Source organism: Planococcus citri, chromosome 5 (genome assembly GCF_950023065.1).
Source record: "Planococcus citri chromosome 5, ihPlaCitr1.1, whole genome shotgun sequence".
NCBI classification, from domain to species: Eukaryota; Metazoa; Arthropoda; class Insecta; order Hemiptera; family Pseudococcidae; genus Planococcus; species Planococcus citri.
The window spans coordinates 21880195-21892708 of NC_088681.1; the positions used below are offsets into that span (position 1 = coordinate 21880195).

The following is a 12514-nucleotide window of genomic DNA, read 5'->3' on the forward strand; positions in this document are numbered from 1 at the left end:
ACGCAGTAGGCATCTTTGATGAGAAAATCACCACAAAAATGTAAAATAGGGAGGGGAGGGTCATTTTGAGGAAATTATAGTTGAGAAGTGAATTGATAAGAATTTATTTTCGTTGTATAAAAAATTGATATACCTAAATACATTTTTATTACATATTTTCACGTTACAAAAATCACACAACTTTTTGTTCGTCTTAGAACGATCCATCTTCGTTACTGGTCACTTCACCGGTACCGGGTGAAGCGTCGAAATAAAAATCCAACTCGAATCCTACATTTTTATCAGCATTAGGGAGTAATTTACAAATCCATTTCCACACGTAAGTCAACTCTTTAGAGGACATGATGTATTCTAAGGGCTGCAAAAGGAGTGATTCTCCTGGCACACCTAGGCTTATCAATTTATCGAATGTCTGTTGACTGTATAATGGAGGAATTACTTGATCTCTGACCCAGAATGCTTTCAGTAATGGAGGTCGTCTTGAAGTTTTATTTCTTTCCAAATGCTACGAGAAAAGAAATCAAAATGATGGGTGAAAGTTTTGAATTTTTTATCAAGGTGTAATCTTTGTACAAGAAAGGTGTTTTTTTTACCTGGTAAATGCGAGAATCTTGTCGTAAAAATGTGGATAGAGCGAATACACCGGCTATATCCGGTAAACATCGATACGCCGCGTGTAAAGCCATTTCTCCTCCTGTTTGTAATCCTCCTATTTTTTGGGATAATTCGTTCACAAATATTGAATTTTTTAATCTAGGTGCATTGGTAGTTCTAATCAATTTTTTGATTTAGGTTTTTGTACAACTTACCTATGATAATTCGATTCATAGGAGTTCCCGATCGAACTTCTTTATCGATCATTTTCTTAAGTTGACGACACGAATTTTCCACCGTATCTTCATCTTCAGTGCCGAGATTCGTTCTGTCTTGTCGATCTATCCAAGCGTGACATTTCTACCAATAAAACAATAACCAGATATGAAGGGGAAAAGACAGATATTTGATCTGACTAACGAGTAGGTAATCTGTTTACCATCGCGTCAAGAGGAGTGTAACGTATTAACGGAGCATCGGGGAAGACTAGTTTCAGGTGTCTGAAGTTGAGATCAGCTTGATGATATTGCAAGTATTTCCTCATCCAAGTGGCATTCATTCCTGTAACGGATAAAAATCACGACTTCGTGTGGTTAGTTGTGTTCTTTTGTGGGCAATTTTTTCAAATAATGGTTTCAATACATAGTTGTTAAGGTTCATTCTTTACCCCCCCCCCCCCCCCTCCTTCGTTTCTCAATCAGCTTGCCAAGTTCAATATTGCAAATAAAATTCTTGATTGAGGAAGCCTCCCCCAAAAATCTGAATAGTACAAACGATTTAGATTGACGAATTGTCAAAATTGAGAAAATAACAGTGTAAAATACACTAGAAATAGTTCAATTGCAGAAATGTCTCGATAAGTTATGAAATTATTATATACTTGCTGAAAAATGATGAATTTGCTTTTTTTTGTTGAAAAAATATCTGAAATTGTCAGATATGTTTGGATTGTTCTTTTCTAAAATGTCGCAAAAAAGTGTGAAAATTGACAAAAATAGCGCAAAAATCATTGAAAATGTCCTTAGAGTTAATTGTGTAAAATTCCTAATTTTTTTTAGATAATTTTGAAAATTTTAAATTACTCGTAGTTCAACTGAATTTTTTTTACAACGTTGCAAAATATGCATACGTATTATTGTAAAAATAGTTTTTTAATAAGTACTTTTTTCTTCAACAATTTTCGTAAAATTTACAAATTTTGTGTTTTTTCAATTTGTAAAATTGTCTATTTATTTCCAGGATTTCCATTCTCTGAATAACCTTGAAAATTGGAAAAAATCAGGAAATCTAATCCTTCTGGAAAAGTCATAAAAATGAGGGGAAAAGTTGGAATTTTCCACTACAAAAGCAAGGAATAATTTTATAGAATCAACTATTCAATTGGTGATTATTGACAACGCAGGGGCAGGCCGGCAGGGTGTCTTACTGTTCTATACTAATTCTGTTTTCTTTTTTCTGTCCTGCTTCCCCTTCTCCCGAAAAATTCTAAAAATGCTGGTTTTTCCCCTTTTAATTGCCGAAGAAATCCAGTTTTTTCCAAAATGGCCCAAAAATATGAGTTTTTTTTAATCAAAATTATTAGAAAGTCTCATTTTTGCTAAAATTGTCAAAAAACCTTGATTTTTGCGAAAATAGCTCGGATATTTCTGCTTTTTTATCCTAGATATAAAAAATCTATTGATTTTTACCTTAGCTCTTTGCTTAAATTTTCAAAAAAGAATTGATTTTTTTCCTAAATTGCCAAAAAATGTACCTACTTATGTTTTTTACCAACATTGTCAGAAAGTCCTAATTTTTGTCAGATTTTTTCATTTTTTTCTTTAGTTCTCTCTGAAAAAGTGAGCATTTTGACTCTAGCACTGAATAAATTTAATGTTTACTCTCTACTCTATCATAGTTAACTGACCCCTTCCCCTTCGCTATGTAAATGTTGTTAATATTTGAAGGAGTTTAAAAACTGGTAGAATTGGTCTAAAAAAAAACCATTGAAAAAATTATTTTAATTTTTTCTTCGAATTGTGACAACTTCTTCAACGATTTTCGGATCAACTCAAGCAATTTTTTCGCCATTTTCAACAAGTTTTGTAGCATTTCATAAATTTTAATGTGATTTTCAATTTTTAGTGATTCGGTAATTTTCAACAAATGTTGCAAAAGTTTACTCGATTTCAATGAAATTATAATAATTTTTACATAATTTGCTAATTTTTATTTTGAAGCGAATTTTAGGCTGTATTTTTATTTACTTTTAATGGTATTTTATCAATTTTTTCATAATTTTCAATCATTTTTGTACCTACTAATTCATTGAGTTTTTCCACCCCGTTCAATAGGAAGTTTTGTAATTTATTTCAAAAATTTTTTTCAATTTTTTTATTCAACTTTTTGATGGTATTTTATCAATTTTTACGTAATTTTCAATAATTTTTATGTCAATTTATCAATCAGGTTTTCATTTCAAACGATTATTGTAATTTTTTATCCTATTTTAATTGCTTTTTACCAATTTTTACTCAATTTTCAGTAATGTATATGCCAATTTACCAAATTTTTCTCCCATTAAAACATGTTTTCCGATATTTTAATAAATTTTAATTACATCGTGGTACCAATTTTCTCATCATTTCTCATGTTTTGAGCTAATTCAACAAATTTTTTATATTTTCACCAAATTTTATTTCATTTTTCTCAATTTTGAAACCATTTTGCTGCTTTTGCATAATTGTCTAGTATTTTTTTTGTGACGATTCTACCAGTTTCGTTTCACGCGAGCTCACATTTTTCAAAATTATAATACTAGTACTTTGAGGTGTTCACGATACCTGAAGGGTGTAGAAAGTACACAACTCCTGTATAATTACATTTATACTGCTTCAGTACATTCTCTTCTGCTATATGCAAATCGAAAGGATCCTTAAATGAAGATACATCCATTTGAGACGAGTCATCGGGAAATGCTGAAAATTTGCAACTTCATTATAGGAAACTGTGAGTGTGAGTGTAAGTAGATAAGTACAGTGAGGTCAACTCGTACCTACTGTTGTGATACTTACAACTCTCGAAAGTGGCAGTGTCGCTGATGAGGACTATGACACATATGATGATGATGATGAAACTGTTGAAATTTTACTCAAATATTAGTTACTCTATGGTACTTTCAAGTGCGAGGTTTGTAATATTAAATTTTATACTTGATGGAATTTATCTGAATTCACTTACATTGTACTGGTGAACATGATGTCGTGTATGGATTTTTGAAATATGCGTTTGAATTTTAATTTTAATTAAAGCAAACATCACAAAAACTTCACTCAATACGTTCTTCTAAAAAGAATCATTTTTTATTTATGTTTAGTTGGCTCACGATATCGTTTCTGATATCTTTATTGATTGGGAATAGGTACGGGGCGAACATTCGAAATTATTATATTTTTAATTATTTCTGATTGTTGCGAAGTGAAGCTTTTCATTTCACGTGTACGTCTTGTGCTTCTAAAACCCTATTCAAATTCCAAAAGAAATGAAACTGATTGAAGGATGGTCCTTGAGTGATGAAGAAGTGTTACGTCTTCTGGGTTTCTTTTCATCCTTACGTAATATTTCGTAATGTGATCGAGACTATTTGAATTTTATTATCATTTTAGAGCTGACTTTTCTAATGGACTTTCCTTTATGAAAAGTTATCTGAATTTTAATTCATTATCTTTTGAAAGTATTGTTTTCTTGATATATGCAAAAGGGATCGATTCTCAGTTTTCTTCTTCAAAATTTAATGGAACTTGACGAAAAAGTAATGTAAAATTTTTTGAAAAATATGTGGTATAAATTTGAATTTTTTCGGTCAATATTTCAAAATCCCATAATTAGAAAAAAAACGTGCATTATATAATTGAAAATGTAGATTTCATATGGATGTTCTTTCTGTCCCCCTCCTTAGCTTAAATTCATTTTCAGCTTATTTTTTTTTTTTTTTGGAAAAGGAGAATAATGATATAACGTTGAAAAAGGAGGAAACTCGCTCACGATGTTCTTTTTATTTTTGAATAAAATTACACGTTCTCGTTTGAATTATATTTATTTTTGGCTTAAAAATAACACCTTACTTATTACCTATGTCAAAAATTATTAATCAACACCCAGCCTTTTAATTGCCCAGTTTCTTAATTGATAAAGTTCTAATTTCTTCAGTTCGTAAGTTACATTACCATCGATATGGAACTCTCCTTTAACACCTCGTCTTTCCAATCGCTTAAAAGTCTCTTGAGCCCATTCCAATTTGATTTTTGGATCCTTTTTACCGTTAACGTAAAATAAATATGGTAATTTCGGTTCCGTCAATTCCTTATTATCGACAACCGGTAATTCCTGGAAAATGAATTAGTGTCGGATAAAAAGAAAGAGTGTGTGCGAAGAGTAAAATGAAGGATGGCTAAATTTACTTTATAAAGGATCGAATCGTGGCAGAGATAGGATGATAAGGCGAAACATCCGCCGATATTTTTCATCTCTCGGAATGCCATGTGCATTGCCATTGTACCTCCTTGATCAAATCCACCTGTGAACAACGAATTGAGTGATTATCAAGTTGATTTTTGAGAGGAAGAGAGAGTAAATGGCACCTACCTATGATGATTTTATCTGTGGTAATGTTATACCAGTCAGTTTCTTCTTTGACTAATAAATTCAAACCGTGTTTGGCTATTTCGTAGGTGTCGTTTCGTAATTCAGGATATTCTGGACCTATACCTTGCTGATTGTACCAAGCGAGACGTTCCTATAAAAGTGAAAAATTGATTTGGTTATTTTTTTCGAGCAAAATTGATACATTTATGGTTATTGGGAGGAGAGGAGGGATTGAGGGATTGAGGGATACTAACCATACCGATTAATGGCGCATAATATGATCTGACGCCGTTTGGAAATACCAGTTTGATGTGTTCGAATTGACTATCCGGCATCACCAATTGCCACCAGTATCTCATCGAGACTCCCGAATTATCTGTTGAAAAAATTGTCGAATTGAGTGACGATTGATTCATTGTCGATTCAGTAACTACTAAGTGTACTACATATGTAAATTACTCACGAATATTATGTAAAAAGAAAATGGTGGCTTTGTGTTCTTTTTTGGGAGGTATCACGCTGTCTGCTTCTTTCCATACTCGCCGATTAATGAATCGTTGACTCGACACTGAAATTGTACGATTGGCGGAAAATTTAAGCCGAATTTGAGATGGTTTTAAGCGATCAATCGGTTTTATTATTTACCTTGTGGAACTAGTGACCAATCAAAGGAACTGATTACGAGAAGGAAAGTTGCTCTGCAGAAATTATGTACAATGAAATCGCATGAGAAATCTTAAGATTTTTTGATGGATGTGTATTTTAATTAAATCTAGGTACTCACAGGTGTGAAAAAGTCGATGCCATGCTGCAGGACTCCTCGTATAATACTATATAATTCAAACGTAAATTTTGATAATTTTTTTTTTCAAGTGAACATGATTTTTTTTTTTTTGGTATTTCACGTTGAGTTGGAAAAAAAGTAGGTCACAATTTCGCCTGTTTTCTCACTCGCGTTATGCGAGCAATGTAGGTACAATTTATTTGATTAGAAATTTTCGAGCCGGTGATTAAATTTACTGATTGGTGCGCATGATCGGTGATGATATCTGCAGTGGTGGGTTGAATTTTTCTGAGATTTGACATTCGATTGTCATTTACATTGCTTGAATTGAATGATTTCGAGTTCTTATCAAAGAAAAGATTGTTGGAGATGAAAAGTGGAATTTTTGAACAGTTGGGAGTTTGAAAAGGTGTCGTTTTAGAGTCGAATGTAAAATTCAGACCAATAAAATACGTTCATTTTTGAGCCATCAAATGATTTAGTTTTTTTTGCCATTTTCCTATTTTGTATTTCTGCTATTTAAAAATGTATTGGCTTTTCATTGGAGATGGCTAAAAAGTTGTTTCAAGTTGAGTTGATCGTGAGTAGAAGGATAGAGATTTTATTAAGTAATAGAAATCGTTTTACTTTCGTTCTGAAAGTTGAAAAATTCTTTGGCTCGAATGTTCTCTTAGAGGAAGGGGTCGATTTTTTTGGAATTTTCGTAGGTAGGTGAGGCTTAACATGAGGCAGGGAATGTCGTAATTAAAAATGTAATTACTCAAGTAGCTTTTTGAGTAATTGCAATTAATTACGAAAATTTGCACCTAAAAAAGAATAAAAAAGGGAAAAGGGCCACATCAAAAGCGACGCCGACAAAAGCGAAGCCGACATCAGTTAAATTTAAAAATTTATGTAACACCACAGGGGTTGTAAAATCTTTTCTTGTTCAATTTTCGAATTTATTTTTCAAAATTGAACAATGGAAAAGATTTAATCAAAAGCGAAGCCAACCCCTGTGGTGTTATATTTATCAAAAGCGAAGCCGACATCAGTTTTAAAATGTAACACTGCAGGTGTCCTAAAATATTCTTATCTACAGTGTTATCTTTCCCATTGTTCAATTTCAAACATTTCTCTATTGTTCAATTTTGAGAAAGGTTTTTAGAACACCTGTGTTTCATTTACACACATTCAGTACCTAGACAATGAAAACAGGTGGCTACCCTTAGTAATCATATCCCACCAGTCATTTGCGCTTTGGCTGTGCTTCAGAGAAGTTCTATCCGTGTCGCGTTATACTTTCGAGCTTTCGGTATTGTGCCATGCATTTGATGTTGCATAATGCTTTCAAGCTTTCATTTTTGCATAGTGCTTTCAATATTGTGTTGTGCTTCTGATATCGCGTAATGCTTTTTTAATCATGTTGTGCTTTTTTCAAAGTTGTGCTTTTTTTTAAAAATTGCGTTGTTTTTTTTCATAATCACATTGTGCTTTTTTTTCAAAATCATGGTGTGCTTTTTTTCAAAATCACGTTGTGCTTTTTTTTCAAAATTGCATGGTGCTTTTTTCGAAGTTGTGCTTTTTTTTCAAAATCACGTTGTGCTTTTTTTCAATATCGTGTTGTGTTTTTTTTTGAAATCGCGTTGTGCTTTTTTTTCAAAATTGCCTTGTGCTTTTCTTTCCAAAATCGCGTTGTGCTTTTTTTTCAACATTGTGTTGTGCTTTTTTTCAAAATCGCGTTATGCTGTTTTTTTCAAAATCATGTTGTGCTTTTTTTCAAAATCGCGTTGTGCTTTTCTTCCAAAATCGCGTTGTGCTTTTTTCCCCAAAATCACGTTGCTTTTTTCTGAAATCGTGTTGTTTTTTTTCAAAGTTGTGCTTTTTTTCAAAGTTGCGCCTTTTTTTGAAATTTTGTTGTGATTTTTTCGAAATCACATTGCGCTTCATTTCCGAAATTGCGTTGTGCTTTCCAAACTAAATAGGCTACACACAGCGCAGCTGTCTAGTACATCTTCATTTTTGGCATTTTTTGCTATAATTCAATCTTATTGAATTTCAGCCAAAGTACCATTTTTTACAAATGTTATTTGAAGAGCTTTCTCATTTAGTGTTTTTCGCCAAATGTCATAATTAGGGCTCGGATTTTTATGCCACAGCATGTTTTTAGTACCTAGGTATTCATAGGGGATAGGGAATTTTTCATTTACCTTCATGATTCATAAAATTTCCAGTAAAATGAGCCTAATTTTATTAGAGCATATTTTTGCACTTGTAATTTTCAGTAAGTATTGGGTAAATTACTGGTAATTTTTGGTAAATTACGGGTATATTTGAGTAAACTATTAATTACTAGTAATTTTGAGTAAATTTCTGGTGAGTAACTTTCAATAAATTTTGGTAATTTGCGGTAAATTTGGGTAAATTACTGATAATTTTGGGTAAATTACTGGTATTTTCGGTAAATTTATGGTAAATTTGTGCAAATTACTGGTAATTTTTGGTAATTTTGAGTGATTTACTGGTAATTTTGGGTAATTTACTGGTAATTTTGGGTGATTGATGGTGATTTTGAGTAAATTTCTTGTGAGTAACTTTTAATAAATTATTTGTAACTTTTGATGAATTTCAGGTATTTTTTATAGAAAAATTATAGTACTTTTTGGCATATTTATGGTAATTTTTGGTGATTTTCTGGTATCTTTCGATAAATTTGTTGGTAAAGTAAGTGATTTTTAGTAAATTTCTGGTAATTTTTTGCTAAATTTCTGCAATTTTTTTGGAATATTTTAAAGAAAATTTCTAGTATCCAATTTTAACATGTTCCTTTTAATTTTTGGAAAATTACAGGAAATTTTTAATACATTACTGGTAATTTTGGGTAAAATACGGGTCATTTCGGGTAAATTACGGGTAATTGTAGGTAAATCACGGGTAATACTTTTGTATGAAATCTCATCACATTCAAGATACAAAACGACAACTATTTTCCTCTCGCTTCATCAGTTCAAAATTGTAGGTGGTGAAAAAAGAGAGAGGGACCCCCAAAATGTCGCAAGAGTTTCATCTTTTGGGGGTTTTATGACATTGTTTTTGTTTTTTGAATAACAAAATATTTTAAATTCAATTTTTCCAGCTTTCTACCAAAATTTGAGCTGACGAGGAAAGAAAGAATGGTCTAAGTTGCCGTTACAAAAAATTAAGTTCTCTTTTTCTCCTCGCCTTTTCCTTAAAAGTCAGACGAATTCATAAAAACACAATAATATATTATTCAGCAAAAAAAAAAAAAATGCAATTTTGAACTTACAAAATTTACTTATTGATATAAAATTACAACAGAATAGAAGCACATTGGTCACGTTCTCGACAACTTTCTCAAAAAAGAGGATTCATTTTGACTTTTTCAACTGATATTTTTCCAATGCGTTTGGTTCTTAAAAGAAAAACGAAGTCGTCCAAAATCAATCATTTTTATAATGACTCTCAAGCAGAAATTTTCTCCTTCTTTTTTTGCCAAAATGATCCGGTATGTATCGTAATACCCAACCCCATAATTCTTCGAGTACGTCTTCTCTAACTTCGTGCTCCATATCTTTCATAATATGCATATTGCCGTGAACTCGGACATCTTGCAATTTGTTGAATGTGTCCTCAACCCAGTAAGCCAGAGCTACATCGTCTCTCGTGCCAACAGCCAAAAATAGTTCGGGTAGAGTCTCGAAATCATTATGGTATAAATGCTGTTCGAAAAAGTTAATCGTATTAAAATTATTAGGTATACTGTAATAAAATTGCGAGATCTTTCACGAGTATAGAAAAATTTGAAAAATTACCTCTAATACTTCAGAATTTTCTCTAAGGAATGCCGATATAGCGAATACTCCGGTTAAATTTTGCATATATCGGTAAGCTATGTGTAGCGCCATTTCTCCTCCCATCGAGAATCCTCCTATAAAAATGAAGCATTTTTTTTGGAACGATCGTTTTTTTTTTGACATGAAGAGTGAGAGCAATTATTGACTCGGGACTCACCTAATAAGATTTTCTCAAATGGTATCCCTGCTTTGACTTCGTTGGCGATGAGTTTTTGTATATCGATACAAGACATTTCAAAAGATGGTAGATCTTCTTCTTCATAAATCGTTATCCATTTTCGGTTGAACCAAATGTATCGAGGCTAGTATCAATAATCATTTCAGTTTGTTGCTGTATTATTTAGTTTGCGAGTAAAGTAGTCTGATTTAGAATACTCACAGCTTCGTTCATCAAAGAGTACGGTCTGTGTGGAGCTCTTGGGAAAATGATCTTTATATGAGCAATATCCAGCATAAAAGGTTTCATTGCTTTTTTCAAGTCTTCTATGCCAGGATCAGTGTCGACTAGAAAATGAAATTATTAATCAGTATTTTCAATAATTCGAACTACGAGTACGAATCGTATTCGGGTACTTCTTTACTCATTCCATGTAGAAAAATCACGGTTCCTGTGTGGTTTTTTACCGGCTGAATTATGTACTCGGGTTTTACCGTTATGAAGTCGTAAGTATCGGGTTCTGTGAAAACGTGATTATCATTTTTTCAAAATATGGATATCTTTTTGTAAGAGAAAGTGAAATTTATGTATAAGGGTGAAAGTTCTGAAATAGTTTACTCACCTTCATTTTGGTTTTCATCTGATCGATGTATCGAGTGTAACACAAATACAGCGAATAAACTGAAAATTCGTAATTTTTATTCGAGATTATAATTACTACTTACGAGTTAATTCACATCGATTATAACAAGTCAAGTTGGGACTTACCATGTTTTCAGGCATCGAATCATGACTGGAATTGGTATTTATAAATCCGCCATAATTGTGGTAAATAAACAGACACTACAAAATTCGAAGAAAATGATTAAGTATCGATAATGAAAATTGAGATTACATTTTTGAGGCATATCAACGCGTCCGAATCTCTGATAAAAAAAAAGAGCGGAATTTAACGTACGTGGATATCTTTCGTGGAAGTTGATGTTAATCTGGTTTCAGTTCATAAACTCGATGATAAAGTGATACGATTTTTGCTTCTTTTTTTTCATATTTCTCGATGAATTAGTCTGGGATCCTCATAAGGCATTGTTCCCTTGGCCTTTGATAATGATCTGATCGTGAAATGAGGAAAATGTAGTGAAATTTTTATCATGATGAAGAACCTAAAGAGATTTTTAGTTTTTTACTTCGTAAACAAGAAAGAAGAGAGAACTAAGATGCAAAAACCAAAAACTTTCATTTTTATAATTTTAGGTCAAGAGAGAGGGTATCCAATACATAGATCCTGTAAGTTCTGCATTTGATCAAGTGTTTCTGAAAATTTCAAAAATCCTTCTTTTAGCTCAAAGGTTCTGCATTTGAGAGAAAATGGCAACGTCGATTTTGCAGATACCAGCTGTTTATAAACACTCCCCAAATGTCGATAGAGCATCTTTGAAGGGATGATAATGGATTGGTAACATTTGAGAAATACTCCTGAATCTCGAAACTCACTTTTAGAAAGGAAAAATAAGTAGTGAATTCTAAAAATTACCGTGCTCAAAATCTTGCAGAAGTCCAGCAAATACCTTGTATTTTGTTTGATTCGGAGATAGTTTCAGATGCCCTATCTGTACTTTCACGCTCTTTTTTGGTCAGGAAAATTGAAGTTGAACTCCAGAATTGAAAAGATTTAATTACAGCTGCTTCGAAATAATCAGAAGTTGAGTTCAAAAAATTTATGTGATCCATTTTCCATAAAAAATTTACTTACTTAAAACTGAGATAAAAAGCTTAAATTTGGTGTACTTTTGATCTCCTGAAACGATCGATGGTGGTTTCGAGTACTATTGCGGAGCCTTCGGCAAATTTTTAGATTTTCCAGTTTTGGAAAAATTATTATGTCAAGAGCCAAAATGAAATATAATCCAAAAGTCTGCTTCAACTTGAGTCATAATTCAGCCTTTTGTCCTAATATGATCAAATTTTAATTTTTTTGTGGTATTTGGCCCAATTTTAAATTTTTGAAAATTCATCAAAAATTCAAAATTGCAATTCAATTTTCGAAATTTGATCTGGTGGTGTATTGTTGGATGCTCTTTCGATTTTTTTTGTGTGATCCAAAAAAATGTTCTGATGGTTGAGGTTCTCATTTTGTTTTGGGGAGGGGGGGGGGTGCTGGGTGAGGAAATTCTTGAACATAGCTGTCAAGAAGACCAAGGAAATGAGAACCAAAAAAATAAATCGATATTTGAAATTAATGACCTCGAATTGGTAAAAATTTACAAGTCACGCCATAATAAATTTTCATAAAACCCCACAAACAGATTTTTTCTTCTGGTTCAACTAGTCTTCAGGCAGGAGCCTTCATTGCCAGGAATAGTGTAGATGAATACTTGAATGTTGAAGAAATTGCATACTCAGTTTGCCGTAAATAATGCGATGTATTTTACGAGTCATATTCTATGTGAATTGCAAACTGAAAAAAATGATGTTGGTTCTACGATTTCGATCTGATTATTT

The 12514-nt window shown here is 32.2% G+C and overlaps 4 protein-coding genes across 5 annotated transcripts in view; 1 reads left to right on the forward strand and 3 right to left on the reverse strand.

The window, feature by feature from the left end:
- The window catches only part of LOC135849189 (uncharacterized), a 373560-nt gene that overhangs the window by 1470 nt on the left and 359576 nt on the right, over positions 1-12514 (forward strand). The gene's annotated exons all lie outside the window — the stretch shown is intronic.
- LOC135849183 (lysophospholipase-like protein 1) lies at positions 89-3968 on the reverse strand. Its single transcript, XM_065369482.1, has 7 exons — positions 3814-3968; positions 3648-3709; positions 3417-3551; positions 1034-1155; positions 810-954; positions 594-709; positions 89-505 (listed from the first exon to the last, which is right to left on the reverse strand). The coding sequence occupies exons 1-7, from the start codon at positions 3828-3830 to the stop codon at positions 194-196; spliced, it is 909 nt and encodes a 302-aa protein (XP_065225554.1). The 5' UTR covers positions 3831-3968; the 3' UTR covers positions 89-193.
- Positions 4651-6206, reverse strand: LOC135848073 (lysophospholipase-like protein 1). The gene is made up of 7 exons (XM_065367847.1): positions 6002-6206; positions 5863-5915; positions 5681-5785; positions 5472-5593; positions 5218-5368; positions 5034-5149; positions 4651-4959 (listed from the first exon to the last, which is right to left on the reverse strand). The coding sequence occupies exons 1-7, from the start codon at positions 6022-6024 to the stop codon at positions 4720-4722; spliced, it is 810 nt and encodes a 269-aa protein (XP_065223919.1). The 5' UTR covers positions 6025-6206; the 3' UTR covers positions 4651-4719.
- Positions 9230-10888, reverse strand: LOC135848157 (lysophospholipase-like protein 1). The gene is made up of 7 exons (XM_065367960.1): positions 10781-10888; positions 10635-10693; positions 10437-10532; positions 10235-10359; positions 10013-10157; positions 9814-9929; positions 9230-9720 (listed from the first exon to the last, which is right to left on the reverse strand). Exons 1-7 carry the CDS (start codon positions 10801-10803, stop codon positions 9442-9444), a joined length of 843 nt encoding a protein of 280 aa, XP_065224032.1. The 5' UTR covers positions 10804-10888; the 3' UTR covers positions 9230-9441.

Bases quoted from the DNA above. Each gene is read 5' to 3' on its own strand.
- LOC135848073 (XM_065367847.1), bottom strand. From the start codon at position 6,024: ATGGCATCGACTTTTTCACACCT. The intron at 5,916-6,001 runs GTGAGTACCTAG...TAATTTCTGCAG, and splicing joins GCATCGACTTTTTCACACCT to AGCAACTTTCCTTCTCGTAA. The intron at 5,369-5,471 runs GTTAGTATCCCT...TCACTTTTATAG, and splicing joins ATGCGCCATTAATCGGTATG to GAACGTCTCGCTTGGTACAA.
- LOC135849183 (XM_065369482.1), bottom strand. The intron at 1,156-3,416 runs GTATCGTGAACA...TATCCGTTACAG, and splicing joins GTACTTTCTACACCCTTCAG to GAATGAATGCCACTTGGATG. The intron at 955-1,033 runs GTAAACAGATTA...TTTTATTGGTAG, and splicing joins ACACTCCTCTTGACGCGATG to AAATGTCACGCTTGGATAGA.
- LOC135848157 (XM_065367960.1), bottom strand. From the start codon at position 10,803: ATGATTCGATGCCTGAAAACATG. The intron at 10,533-10,634 runs GTGAGTAAACTA...ACGTTTTCACAG, and splicing joins AGATGAAAACCAAAATGAAG to AACCCGATACTTACGACTTC. The intron at 9,930-10,012 runs GTGAGTCCCGAG...TCATTTTTATAG, and splicing joins ATTTGAGAAAATCTTATTAG to GAGGATTCTCGATGGGAGGA.